The following is a 14507-nucleotide window of genomic DNA, read 5'->3' as shown; positions in this document are numbered from 1 at the left end:
ATAATAATCTGCTATCAACGTACATTAATTTGAATTAACTTAATAATTAGTTCAACAATACAATAAAACACAAATTAACATAAAATCAATATAACTATGTTTAGGCAATTAATGACCAATCTAATATATGGAATAGAAACATAGCTTTATGGGCCTTTAATTTTATTTTAATGCTGCCACTAATTACTATCAATTTTTTTTTTAAATTTGCATTTATATCCCGCCCTTCTCCGAAGACTCAGGGCGACTTACACTATGTTAAGCAATAGTCTTCATCCATTTGTATATTATATACAAAGTCAACTTATTGCCCCCAACAATCTGGGTCCTCATTTTACCTACCTTATAAAGGATGGAAGGCTGAGTCAACCTTGGGCCTGGTGGGACTTGAACCTGCAGTAATTGCAAGCAGCTGCTGTTAATAACAGACTGTCTTAGCAGTCTGAGCCACCAGAGACCCATTTAAATAATCAATGCCTGAATATGCTTTCATTACATCATAAAAAAAATTCTGTGTGAAAAAGCAGGAAGATTCTTTCTATTCTTACTTACCATATGCCATGAATGATGTAACAACCCATAGTTCATTGTCAGCTATGAAGGCTGCTTTATATGGCACTAAGTTGGGGTGGCTGAAGAATTTTGAGACATGAAGCTCACCCTGAAATCCAAAATGTAACAAGATATTATTGGCAAATCAGATGTGAGATTTGGAATAAGATATGACAATCCAGAGGGAATTAAATAATAATTAGCAATAAAATATATTGGCAATCACAGTTCATGGAGACTTTAGTGACTAAAAGCAGAGGGAGGAAGTACTACTGAATTGAATAAAATATTATATTTTTTTTCAGTAATATTAAATTGGCCCCTGTGAGAACAGAATACAGGACCAAATGGCTTCATTCATAATAATTCTTATCTTGTACTGTACAATTGACATATATTAAGCTTGGTAAGAACTAAGAACACTTCTAGGAGGGACCAACCAAACAAATTTGGCATGATTGCTAGCTTTACCTGCAAAAAGGCTACCATCTCATTGGTGCAGGCTTCTAAGTTGACTCTCCGGACAGTGACAAATTCCCCACTTGGTTTATATTGTGCCAGATTCACAGTCATTAATTCCTCAAAACCTTTTCCTGAAAAAAAATATGTAGCACTTTTACAATACTATTTCAATCAAAATGAGACATTTAACATCTCAAACATTTTTTTTGCACTTATCCATTTTGAAGGTTTTAGTTATGGTAGAATTCAGGGAAGTCATCTCCTTAATAGAGTAAGAGTTGGAAGGGACCTTGGAGGTCTTCTAGTCCAACCCCCTGCTTGGGCAGGAAACCCTGCACAGGGTTCAGATAAATGGTTATCCAATCTCTTCTGAAAAACTTCCAGCATTGGAGCATTCACAACCTATGAAGGCAAGTTGTTCCACTGATTAATTGTTCTAACTGTCAGGAAAATTCTCCTTAGTTCTAAGATGCTTATCTCGTTGATTAGTCTTCATCCATTGCTTCTTGTCCTGCCCTCAGGTGCTTTGGAGAATAGCTTAACTCCCTCTTCTTTGTGGCAGCCCCTGAGATATTGGAACACTGCTGTCATGTCACTCCTAGTCCATCTTTTCATCAAATTGGACATACCCAGTTCCAGCAACCGTTCTTTATATGTTTTAGCCTCCAGTTCCCTATCATCTTTGTTGCTCTTCTCTGCACTATTTCTAGATGTCTCAACATCTTTTTTACATCGTGGCAATACTTGGCCACACTTGGAATACTAGATTTATTCCAAGTGTGGCCTTACCAAGGTATTATGAAGTAGTATTAACACTTTACGTGATCTTGAGTCTATCCCTCTGTTTATGCAGCCTAGAACTGTGTTGGCTTTTTTGGCAGCTGCAGCACACTGCTGGCTCATATTTAAATGATTGTTCACAAGGACCCCAAGATCCCTCTCCCAGTTACTACTATTGAGCAAGGTACCACATATGCTGTATCTGTGCATTTTGTTTCTCTTGCCTAAATGTAGAACCTTACTTTTTTCACCACTGAATTTCATTTTGTTAGATAGTGCCCAATGCTCCTTTCAAGAACCTTCTGTATTTTAAACCTATCTTCTGGAGTATTGGCTATTCCTGCTAGCTTGGTGTCATCCTCAAATTTGAAGAGTTCCCCATCTATCCCCTCATCCAACTCATTGATCAAGATGTTGAAGAGTACTGGGCCTAAAACAGAGCCTTGGGGGTACCCCAATGCATACTTCCCTCCATGTAGATGCAGTTCCCTTGAGGACTATACATTGAGTGCGGTTGGTCAGCCAGTTACGAATCCATATGGTGGTGATAACATCTAACCCACAGTAGTAGGCTATGGTCTACTTTATCAAATGCCTTACTAAAATCCAAGTAAATTATATCGATAGCATTCCTCTGTATTACTAATTTTGTCACTTTGTCAAAGAATGCAATAAGATTAGTCTGGCATGATATGCTTTTGACAAACCAATATTGGCTTTTGGTTACTACTTTGTTTGATTCTAAGTATTCGCTGATTCGTTGCTTGATTATCTTTTCCAGAATCTTCCCTGGTATTGAGGTCAGGCTGATAGGTTTGAGGTTTCCTGGATCCATTTTTCCCCTTTTTTGAAGATGGGAACTACATCAGCTCTTTTTCAGTCCTCTGGCTGCTCCCCGGTGCTCCACGATCTTTGAAAGACGTAGTTCAGTCTGCCAGTTTGTTCAGAACCTTGGGGTATAATCTATCTGGTCCTGGTGATTTGAACTCATTTAGGGTAGACAGGTGCTCACCTACCATTTTCTTGCCCATTTTAATTTGTGTTCCTACTCTGTTTTTTGTGGTGCTGTTTTTGATAGGTTGGACTGTTTTTTCCCTTTGTGTAAAGACAGATGCAAAAAAGAGTTAAGTAGTTCTGCTTTCTCCCTGTTGCTTGTCACCTTCTTGCCACTTTCTCCCAGCAATGGATTAATTTTTTCCTTGACTTTTTTCTTGTTTTTAACATGTTGGAAGAAGCTTTTTTTTATTTTTTAACTTTTGTCGCAAATTCTTAGTTCATTGTGAGTCTTAGCTTCCCTCACTTCATCTTTGCAGGCGCGGGCTATTTACTGATATTCTGCCTTAGTTATGTGCTCCTCTTTCCACTTTTAATGCTTGTCCTTTTTGTCTTTCAATTTGTCAGTTCTTTATGCAGCCATGTGGTTTTTTTTGAGACCTGTTATTTTTCTTCTTCATTGGTATTGTGCTAGACTGGGCTTTTATAATCTCACTTTTCAAAATTTCCCAAGCTTCTTGAATTGTTTTCCCCTTAAGGATTCTCATCCATGGAATCCTTCCCAAGTTCTCTCTAAATTTATTGAAATTAGCTCTCTTAAAGTCCAAGGCTCTAGTTTGACTTGGTTCTATTGCTTGTGCTTGCATAATGTTGAATTCCAATATTGCATGATTACTACCCCCTAAGGTTCCTATAACTTCAACACCTTCTATCATTTAATCTCCGTTAGTGAGAATTAAGTCCAATATGGCTGATCCCCTTGTTCCCTTCTCTACTTTTTGGGAAACAAAGTTGTCTGCTAGGTTTGTCAGGAACCTGTGGGATCTTCCACTTGGTGCAGAGTTTGTCTCCCAGTTGATGTCAGGGTAGTTAAAATCCCCCATTACTATTGTGATGTGCTTCCTGCATTCTTTAGTTAACTGATTAGCAAACAGTTCATCTATTTCCTCCCTTTGATTGGGTGTCCCATAGTATACACCTATGGCAATATCATTTTTTCCTCTTTAATATTGACCCAAATGCATTTAAGACAGTTTGTCGTTGTTGTGTTCTACTTCTGTAGAGATGCAGTTATTTCTTAGATATTGTGCAACTCCACCTCCTCTTTTATTTGGTCTATTTCTTTTAAATAATTTAAATCCCTCTGGCCGTATGTTCCATTTGAGGATTTTATCCCACCAGGTTTCCGCAATGGCAACAGTATCATATCTGCCCTCATTTACTTGAATTTCTAACTCTCCCTGTTTATTCCTCAATTATTTATTCCTAATTTATATTTTAAAACTCATTTTTTCAATCACCTTTTTGTTAATGTTAAGTCATTCATTTATATATTTTTCATTACTTTAATTTGTTGATTTTAGTTAAAAAGGTAAATCGATAATTGTAGAATAAAACAAATTCTCAATACTCTCCTAGTTGTCCACATTTTTCTTCCTATTCATTTCTTCTTTCAGCTTGGGGTCACTTACACTTCAGTATTCTTAATTTTCTGTCTTTTTTTTTTTTTTTGGTAACATTTTAATTTTATTCAAAAGATTGAAATCCAATATAAAAAAAATATGAACAGAGACCAAAAAAAACCCTGGGTTGTCAGCTTTAGTTCAGTATTTTTAACTACTGAGTCATTATGCCCTCTATGTACTCAAAGTAAGAGATGTATTAAAAGATAATTGTGTGGCACTTGGTAGCTCATAATCCCAACACAGTTTTTCCCTCATTTTTTTCCTTTTTCCTTGTCAACTAATGTAGGGATAGGGGGCATTAGAATACTATCTTGATAGTCTTGATTACAATTACTAAATAATTTCGTGTTCTTTCAGAGATAGAAAGATATTTACAACAACAAAATATTTGTGAGCTTACAGAAAACCAAAGAGAAGAACTGAATCAATTAATTACTTCAGAGGAAATTTTGTTAGCAATTAAACAACTTAAAATCGGTAAAGCACCAGGAACAGATGGTTTAACAGCTGTTTATTATAAAAATTTACAAAATGAGATGGTTGAACCACTTAAAGAGTTATTTAATAAAATTCAAATGGGAGGAGATGTTCCCCCTTCATGGAGGACAGCCTTTATTTCGTTAATACCGAAGGAAGATCGAGATGGTATTAAAGCAGAGAATTATAGGCCTATATCACTTTTAAATACTGATTACAAGATATTTACCAAGATACTTGCTAATAGATTAATGCCAGTGATGAATCAAATAATTCATAATGATCAGTCAGGATTTATTAAGGGTAGGCAGATGAGATATAATGTGAGGCAAATCGTAAATTTACTTGAATATTTGGAACAAAACAATCAAGTATCAGCGGCATTCCTTTTTTTGGATGCTGAAAAAGCTTTTGATAGATTGGATTGGCAGTTTTTGTTTAAAGTAATAGAAAAAAATGCAATTTGGGGATTATTTTATCCATGCAATTAAAGCAATATATCAGAAGCAAACAGCACAAATAATAGTAAATGGTGGGTTAACGGAAACTTTTAAAATTGGGAAAGGGACGAGACAGGGATGTCCCTTGTCCCCACTACTTTTTATTTTAACTTTAGAAATTCTTCTGAATAAAATACGTGGTTCCGATCGAATAAAGGGAATTAGAGTTAAACATCAAGATTACAGATTAAGAGCTTTTGCAGATGACCTGGTTGTTACTGTATCTCAACCAATATACTCAGTAACTGGTTTAAAAGATATAATTGGTCAGTATGGCAAAGTATCTGGATTTAAGGTGAATCAGCAAAAGACAAAGATGATAACTAAAAATATGAATATACAACAAAAAGAAGAGTTAGAAAGAACTACAGGTTTTGAAATTGTTAAAAAGGTTAAATATTTAGGAATATATATTACAGCTTCAAATGTTAAATTATACAAAAATAATTATGAGGTATTGTGGCAGAAGGTATGGAAAGAAATGGAGAGTTGGAAGAAGTTACAACTATCTTTGCTGGGAAGAATAGCGGCTATAAAAATGAATGTTTTGCCCAGGTTTTTATTTTTGTTTCAAATGATACTTAAGAATGATATTAAATTACAGGAATGGCAAAAGGGGATTAATAAATTTGTATGGATGGGCAAAAAACCAAGAATAAAATTAAAAATAATGCAGGATATAAGGGAAAGGGGGGGTCTTAAAATGCCTAATTTAAAATTGTATTATGAAGCAGTTGTCTTATCATTAATTACTGATTGGATTAATTTAACTGAGGAAAGTGTTTTGAATATAGAAGGTTATGGTTTGTTATATGGGTGGCATGCCTATTTATTATATGATAAGAAAGTAGATAAAATATTTAAAAATAATATAATTAGAAATGCATTATTGAGGGTTTGGAGGAAATATCAATATAAATTAGATGGAAAGATTCCAATATGGGCAATCCCGAGACATATGATAAAAAATATAAATATATATCAAAAGATGGAGGTAGTTACCTATAAAGAACTTCTTTGTATGGAAAAGGGGGAATTACAATTAAAATCTAGAGAAAAGATGGGGGAAGAAGGGAAAAATTATACATGGTTCCAATATGGACAATTACAAGCTAGATGGAAATTAGATCAAAAAATAGGTGTTAAGCAAATTGAGGATAATTTGTTAAAACAAATGAGAGATCAAGGTCAACAGCATATTAAGAGGTTGTATAATGTATTAGTAGAAATAGACTCAGAGACTGAATTGGTTAAGGATTGTATGATTAAGTGGGCACAAAATTTTCAGCAACCAATAATGTTGGAAACTTGGGAAAGAATTTGGGTGAGGAATGTTAAATTTACACAAGCGCAAAATATGAGAGAAAATTTTATAAGATGTTTTATAGATGGCATTTAGACCCCAAAAATTGTCATGTATGTATCCTAATGTACAGGCTAAATGTTGGAGATGCGATTGTGAAGATGCCACTTATTACCATATATGGTGGACTTGTAAAAAGTTAAAGCATTTTGGATTAAAGTATGGTGGATCATGCAGAATATTTTGAAAAGAAGATTAAGTTTACCCCGCAGTTCTTACTAGGAATAATTATGGATTGTACAGCTATAGAGACTAAATTGATTTTGAACTTAATAACAGCCGCAAGACTTTTGATTGCTCAATATTGGAAGAAAGAAGAATTACCTACAATTGAAGAATGGACACTTAAAGTATCAAATCTGGCAGAAATGGCAAAAATCTCTGCTTACTTGAAAGACTATACACAAGAAAAATATATTTTAGAATGGAAAATGTGGATTGATTATATTCAAAATAAGTATCAGATAAAAAAATATCGAATAGCATATGAGTAAATTTAGGAAATATTTTGTATTAGATATATTTCTGAAGGAGAGGGGAATTGAGAGTGTGATTAAGTGTGGAGAGACTAGAGATTATAATTTAGGAATTATTTTAGATTATGATTGTTAGTTTTGATACCCTGCATTTTGTTCTGGGAAGTCGGGGGGGGGGGGTAAGGGGGAGGGGAATTGGGGGGTTGAGGCTAGAGATGGAGTGATGGTTAATGTACAGGGATTATTGAAGATGTATAAATATAATTAATGTAGGGTTGGGTCTGCCCAGTTGCCATTTTAGAACGGTGGGGAGGGAGAAAAGAGAGAGTAGGAGGTAGGAAAGAGGAGAAGAGGAAGGAAGAGGGGTAGAAGAGGGAGAAGGAAGGTGGAGGGTGGAGGGAGGAGAGGATGTAGATAAGAGAAGGAGAGGAAGGTCTGGAAAGTAAAAGAAGATAAAAGAGGGAAGAGTGTTAAAAAGTGGGGTGGTGACTGGGCAGGCCCGACTAATTGTATATAACTGTACATTGAATGAATTGTTCGACATGATCGTAAAAATAAAACTTTTTTATGGAAAAAAATAATAATAATTTCGTGTTATTACCATGCAGCCTAATTTAGTGGAATTAATTTAAAATATCTGAGGAGAAAGTAAGTCACCTAACCTTGTCTTTATAACAAGTTTGCGATTACAGTGGTCAACATTACCTATTATGGTCAGTAACTCATAACAACTGATGTCAGGCAAGTAACTGCTCATGGTGTCCCTCTTTGGGGAAGATGTTATTGACTCTGAACTTGCCTCATTGGTCTAGAAGATAAAAAGTAAGATATGGAAAACAATATTGCATATATTTCGCACTATTTATACCAGTAGACAGAAAACACATCCTTTGCTGAAGGTGGTATCATCTCTAAAATGTAATTTTTGGAAAATTAGCTGTAAAATTCTATCCAAGTCTTTATACAATGTTTGACAGTATTTCTTGCTGAATCTGTCACATGTCGCATTTGTTCTTCTTCAAAATTGTTACTTCTAAATAGACATACACATCTTTATTATTGCTCAAAACATGCAATTCAATATTTCTAGGTATATATTTGTAACCCCGGGGTTGACATATTATATAGCTTTCAAGAGCACCAGAACAATTTTTCCGCTCAGTTCTGCAGAATATTTCAAGTTCAAACTTTAGCATATCAAGATAAAATTATTCAGAAACCAGGATATAGAAGTTTCTCAGTGTAATGTAGGAAGATCACTAACCTCAAAGCTGACCATTCTCAGCTAGATGGATCAATAGATTAGGAGATTCTATCACTACCTCCAAAATGCTATATTCATTGTCTTTTTTGAAAAGCACAACATATTTTGAGTGCACTTAAGAAATATATAATAGCAATACTTTATTTAAAAAAGAAAGTAAAGAAAGAAAAAGTAAAATACTAGAAAGGAAAACTAGGTTTTGGAGCAAAATAGATATTGCCTAAAAGCTCAATTTAATTTAATAAGCTCAATTTAATAAGCTTTTGAGTAATAATTTACTCAAACTTTACTGCGTCTAATAAGGTTTAATCTGGTAAATATATGTTCAATGCCTGCCTAAAACTCTTTTAAAATGTAGTATTCACACTAAACAAATGTAATTCAACTTTTGTGCTGCACAAAATAATAAAAATAGCACATTGTTATTTACAGAAGAATATTGTTTCCAGTTAAATCTGTTAGCCCTTACAAAACATCATAAACTAATTTCTAAATTGTCACGCAAAAAAAAGTAACTGCTTGAAAAATTCTATTCATGCAGAAGAAAACTACTAAGCCTGATGTTTTACAAACATATTAAAAAGTTTGAAATTAAAATTTTACTTGTGATATAAGTCCTCCAAATAAATCAAACTACACTGTTCCCCAAGGATTTCAACACTGGATCATTTTTGGTGTAAAATGGCAAACAATAAGCAAAGGAAGTATCAGCTTTTTATAGAATAAATTTGGTTGAATTTGTTTTGATAAAACTTGTTTGGAAAACGTGATGTAGCACAAGCAACTAATGCACTGGAAATACCAGATCAAAAGCTAGGGAAAAAATGATACACATTTGTGATTTTTAGGACTGGCTAAATCTTCAGGATCATCTCTCAATTCTCTCCCCCCTCCCTTTGTCTTCCTATAGTTATATTTCCCTCACCTAGATTTTTCTAGCAGTTCCATTATTTCTTACTTCTCTGTAGTCTTGACATATTAAAATGCTCTTTGTTCAAACAATTCCACTTATTGTTACTGTATCATGGAAGATTTCTCTTGAAAAAAATAATGTCTTTTAGAAACTGAAGAGTTATTAAGATTGAACATGCTTTACACTGAACGCTTTGAATTTTTATTGATGACATCTCTACAGCTCGTCACTGATAAAGGAATAATATAGGCAGCTGAAAATAAGGCAGCTAATGGCTTTATGGCAGTGATGGCTAACCATTTTGCCATCGCGTGCCAGGAGGCAGAGGGGGGCTGGGAGGGTCGCGTGCATATGTGCCCACACCCATAATTCTGTGCTCCCCACCACCACTCATGCGACCTCCCCTTCCCCCCCCCGCTCCTGGCACACGATGGCCTGATAGGCCCATTTTTCTCTCTCATCTGGCTCCAGAGCCTCTCTATGAGTCTGGGGAGGGTAAAAATGGCATTTCCCACCCCCCGGGGGCCCTCTGGAGCCCAGAAACTGCCCATTTGCCAACTTCCAGTTGATCAGGAAGTGATGTTTTTTGCTGTCCCCAGCCTCCAGAGACTTCTAGAGAGGCTAAACTGAGTGCAGATTTCTCACATATAGTTCTATATCACTTTTTTGGGAAGAAACCTAACTGAAATCAATAGAATTTCTAAGAAGACAAATCTGAAATTGCACCATAAACTCTTAAGTATTCAGTGTAATTATTAATAAATACACAAGTACTATTCCTAACTATTAACAAAGGAGTTTTTCTGAATCTGACCAGAATTATGAAAAGTTATAGCAGTGTTAATTTGTTTGGTCATACCTTATTTGTATTTGTGTTTTTATTATTTTTAAAGAGATTTAACTATTTCTCTTTTATATTTTACTTTTTAAATAAGCATTATAGTAATTATCAGTATAAAGGAGACTTTATCAGATTAGCCATTTGTGAGTCCAAGATTTTTGAACAGAATAAAATACATGTGCCAATCACCACAACTTTATTTCCAGGGTGAAATCTTGTGTCCACATATATAAAGCTAAAACATTTGATGTTTAAATAAGATAAAATGAAAATAAATTTAAAATGTCTTCAAGGAATAGAATAAATTTCCATGCAATAGGCCACAACACCACAGCCTATGAAAGGCACTTACTTTTCTCCGAGAATCACCCGGAGGCTGCTCTGAAGTAAAGAAATTTATAATTCGACTTTGTTTTTAAAACAGATACTCATTAAAAATAAATCTGAATTAATTGATAAGAAAAAATAACCTCAAAATATCTGGTTCAAATTAACATCTCTGAGCAAACCAGTAAATTCTTGAAAAAAAATGTAACTGTTACGTGATGTAACTGTTAAATTTATTTAATTTATTTTATTTTGTATACAAAATGTATACAAAATATACAAACATGTTCATCTGGATTAAATATATATATTTATATACACCTGTGTTTCCCCGAAAGTAAGACCCTGTCTTATATTTTTTTGAACCCCAAAATAAGCGCTTAGCCTTATTTTCAGGGCAGTCATTATTTTGGGGTGCATGGAGCAAGTCTGGGCCCCTTTTGCCATCTTACCTGATTTCCACCTCTGTCTCCCTAACCCTAACCAGAGGAAATAGCAGGGACCGGCTGCGTTTATGGTTAAATATTTTCGGGGATGGCTTATTTGGGGGGTGGGGGGGCTGGGCTGGGCTTATTTTAGATCATGTGCTCAAAAGCCCAATTGGGTTTATTATCAGGGGATATCTTATTTGTGGGAAAACATATGTAGGTGGGTGTGTAGGAAATTTTGGCGTTTGCCTCCTAATCCAACCTTCTGGAATGGTTAAGTGTCTGTTTACTGTCTTGTATATACCAAAAGCAATAAGCAATACTATCACACCATAGCCTGGGGAAGAAGTTGCAGGTGAGCTACCAAGCAGTCTATCTCTTGAAATTCATTTGTCTCTGATCTGTTTACATGGTTGGAAAGAAGAGAGACTGTCTTTAAAAAATACTTGCTTTTTCTTCCCATCTCAGTCAATTCAGAGAATGTAGTTTAAAGAGAAAGAGATTTCAAGAGAGTAAGCTGTTTGCTCTACTACAGATTGAGAGTAATGTGATTGTGTCAGTAGCCGGAAAGAGTCAGGCAAAGAGATATTGTCTGCAGAATTTGTTTGCTTCCCCTGACACATCCCTCAATGGCAGAGAGATTGAAGAAAAAGACATTTCAATAGAATACTGTAAGCTGTTTGCATAGTGCACCCATAGTTCCAACCTCAAATTACCAGCACAATTACATTACTTTTGATGTACAGAAGTGCAAAAAGCTTACAGTACTTTCTTGAAATCTTTTTCTCTCCAATCTCTTTGTTCTGTGGGAGCAGGCATTAAATCCTCCTGATTTAATTGCCTAAAGGAATCACTTGCTTTCGTTCTACATTCACTCCCAACCCAGAGTACTGCATTCAATGTGTTGAAGAGCAAATTGCTTGTTTTCTTACAATCCCTTTCTCTCCAATTTCTCTACTCTGCAAAGGAGAAAAAAGAAGAAAAAACCCATAGATCAGGTGCAAAACTATGTGTACAGGCTGTAATGGTGATCATATCACTAAGGATGCTATGAAGATCTTGAATTGACTATAAAATTCTTTTTCCAATACTATCATAACTTTGAATGATTGCAGAACAAATGATCAGTAAATGACAAAACACTCCTCACATTTTATTTCCTCTCCATTAAGCACACACATTTTCAAAGTTGCATTCTTTCTTTGAGAGAGAAAATAGTTTAAGGTTTCTGCTTGCAGACTTCAAACACCAAAAAGTAATCCTCATCCTCAATTGAGGAAGAAAGAAAGCTGCACAGAGGAAACATGATGAGAATCCCAAGTTTTTGTCACCGACTTATTAGACACAAGCATGTCTTATATCCACTTTTTATGCATATGTGACTTAGGCTAGGTTGTTGAAAGGAAGTTGTAAGACACCCTAAACCTAACGAAAAAAAGATATTTTGGAAGCTTATCGTGTTCTTCAAATAATAGTAACATTAGGTAGGTTGAGAAGTCCAAATTAATTACATGAAACACCTGCTTCGTAACAGACTCTAGCTTGTCGTTAATAGTTATTAATCTATAAAAAACCCAAGGAAAAGAAAAAGCATCAGTTGTTCCCCAGAATTTAAATTCAATAGTTACAATTTCCAAACCTGGAGATTCAACACTGCTCTTATAGTAGCCACTGGTGGATATATATTTCAAAATCTTGATCTCAATTGGAAAATATAAATTAGTGACTTTGTATCAATTTGTGGCAGTGAAATCCACAATTAAAATATATACTTGGAAACTGCTTTATGAAAGTTATTTTTGTTTGGTCATCTGATTATTTTTATTAAAACCACTTAAGCAGGGGTATTTTCAAACTTTTGGACAGAAAATGTTAGAAAGCATGGCCAGTACTGCTATCATAATTGATAATGAGAAATATCAATTTAGTTCTATTCTCTTCTATAATTTAAACATTAATATATTTAATTGGTTTATAAGACCACTCATCTCAGTACATGACTCTGTGGGGTTCACAACACTAAAACAAATATATATACAAATACAAAACTAATCAACCGAACTCATTCTCTCTTATCATATTTTTTAAAAGTACTCAAAAACGTTTGTTGTTAGGTACATTAATATCTTCCCAACAATACCCAAAACAAATGGTTATTATCACTTTTAGAATTCTAAAGGTTAATGGAAGATACTGATTATCAGGCAGATGTTCTATGATCTACTTGGTAATTTCATTTTTAATTAAGTTTTAGGAACAGCTTCTTAATTTTAATTAAAAACTTTGTAAAATTTATAGACATGACTTATTTCACAAAGTTTGATATATGGTGTTAATGTGAATTATAAACTAACACAGATAACAAAATGTATAGCAATCCTCAATTTAACAATCATTTGTTTAGCAACCATTCAAAATTATAATATCACTGAAAAATAACTTTTGATTTCACTTATGACCATCACAGCATCACAATTGTCATGTGATCAAATTTTTGGTGCTTGGCAGTCACCATGTATTTACAATGTGATTGCCACTTGTAACCTTCCCTGCTGGCTTCTACAAAAGTCAATGGGGGATGCTGGAGTTGCTTAACAATTGCAGTAATTAAACGCTGGCAAAACTGTTATAAAATCAGGTGCGATTCCCTTAAAAAACTCCTTTCTTAGGAATGAAAATTCTGGTTCCAATTGTGGTCGTAAATCAAGGAGTACCTATAAGATACTGCTGTTGATCTAATAGTTGGAGGGAATAATACATAATCCCCAATCCTTGAATATGGTAAGATTGGAGTCCAAGGACTGTTTGGGTTGATGGACTGGAGGTGGAAGGCGAGGCATCTGTTTTCTTGTTTTTAGTTTCATTACAATAGTAAGCTGCCCAGACTTGCTTTTTTTTTTTTTACAAGTGATATAAATAAAGCTTATGAAGGGCATAAATAATTTAATATTAGGGTTTTCTGATCTTCAACAGTTTCAAGTACTCATGAACAAATATCTCCCTTTTCACTATAATGCCCCCTCAGGAAAGAATGTTAGGGGAAATTTCTTTTTTTAATGAATACAGGTAATCCTTGAATTACGAATGTAATAGAGCCTGCCAATTACATTCGTAACGTGAAGATTTATTTGATTGAATCATGTTAAATAAAGGTGATCACTCACCGGCTTCTAAATAAAAGACTTCGACTAATCTGCCATGTGGGTCAGCCTCTTCTCGAAAAGTAAGTACCGCAAAGCCAATGGAAATCGGTTGGGGAGGAGTAAGTGGAATCCGGGATGCTAGCAAAGCGGGCTCAGTCTGTGGAGGCCCAGCAGGATGGGGTGGGGGGAAATAGGCAAGGAACATGTTGCAGCGTCTCTGATTGGTCATAAGGGTGAATGACCACTAGGGTGCTGCAACATGCGTAACTTCAAAACTGAGTGGTAAATACTTTTTTTGAGGGGGTCGTAATTTTGAATGGCCGCTAATTGAACTGTCATAACTGGAGGCATATGTGTTTCCCTCTTTTCTATACTCCTGTTGCCCTTGTTTGAAGACATGATTTTTTCCTACATATTAGGCTAATTGTATACATGTGTGGATTAGCATTTTTCCTGTGCACCTTTAGATGATCAATCCAAGACTTATACCATCTTGCAAAGATCTAAATTATTTTAGAGAAA

General features: G+C 34.8%; 1 protein-coding gene across 2 annotated transcripts in view; it reads right to left on the bottom strand.

Moving 5' to 3' along the window:
* The window catches only part of STRADA (STE20 related adaptor alpha), a 40102-nt gene that overhangs the window by 10021 nt on the left and 15574 nt on the right, over positions 1–14507 (bottom strand). Inside the window, exons 5-8 of one of the 2 annotated variants that reach the window (XM_058180239.1) lie at positions 10440–10468; positions 7775–7877; positions 1024–1145; positions 553–661 (exon numbers count right to left, since the gene is read on the bottom strand). In XM_058180239.1, coding sequence (XP_058036222.1) covers positions 553–661; positions 1024–1145; positions 7775–7877; positions 10440–10468 — 363 coding nt within the window. The remainder of the gene's footprint in view (positions 1–552; positions 662–1023; positions 1146–7774; positions 7878–10439; positions 10469–14507) is intronic. The other variant, XM_058180238.1, reaches the window with a different exon arrangement.

The sequence above is a fragment of the Ahaetulla prasina genome, chromosome 4, assembly GCF_028640845.1.
Source record: "Ahaetulla prasina isolate Xishuangbanna chromosome 4, ASM2864084v1, whole genome shotgun sequence".
Lineage (NCBI taxonomy): Eukaryota > Metazoa > Chordata > Lepidosauria > Squamata > Colubridae > Ahaetulla > Ahaetulla prasina.
The sequence above is the reverse complement of the archived record's forward strand: the minus strand, read 5'-3'. Positions and strand labels throughout refer to the sequence as shown.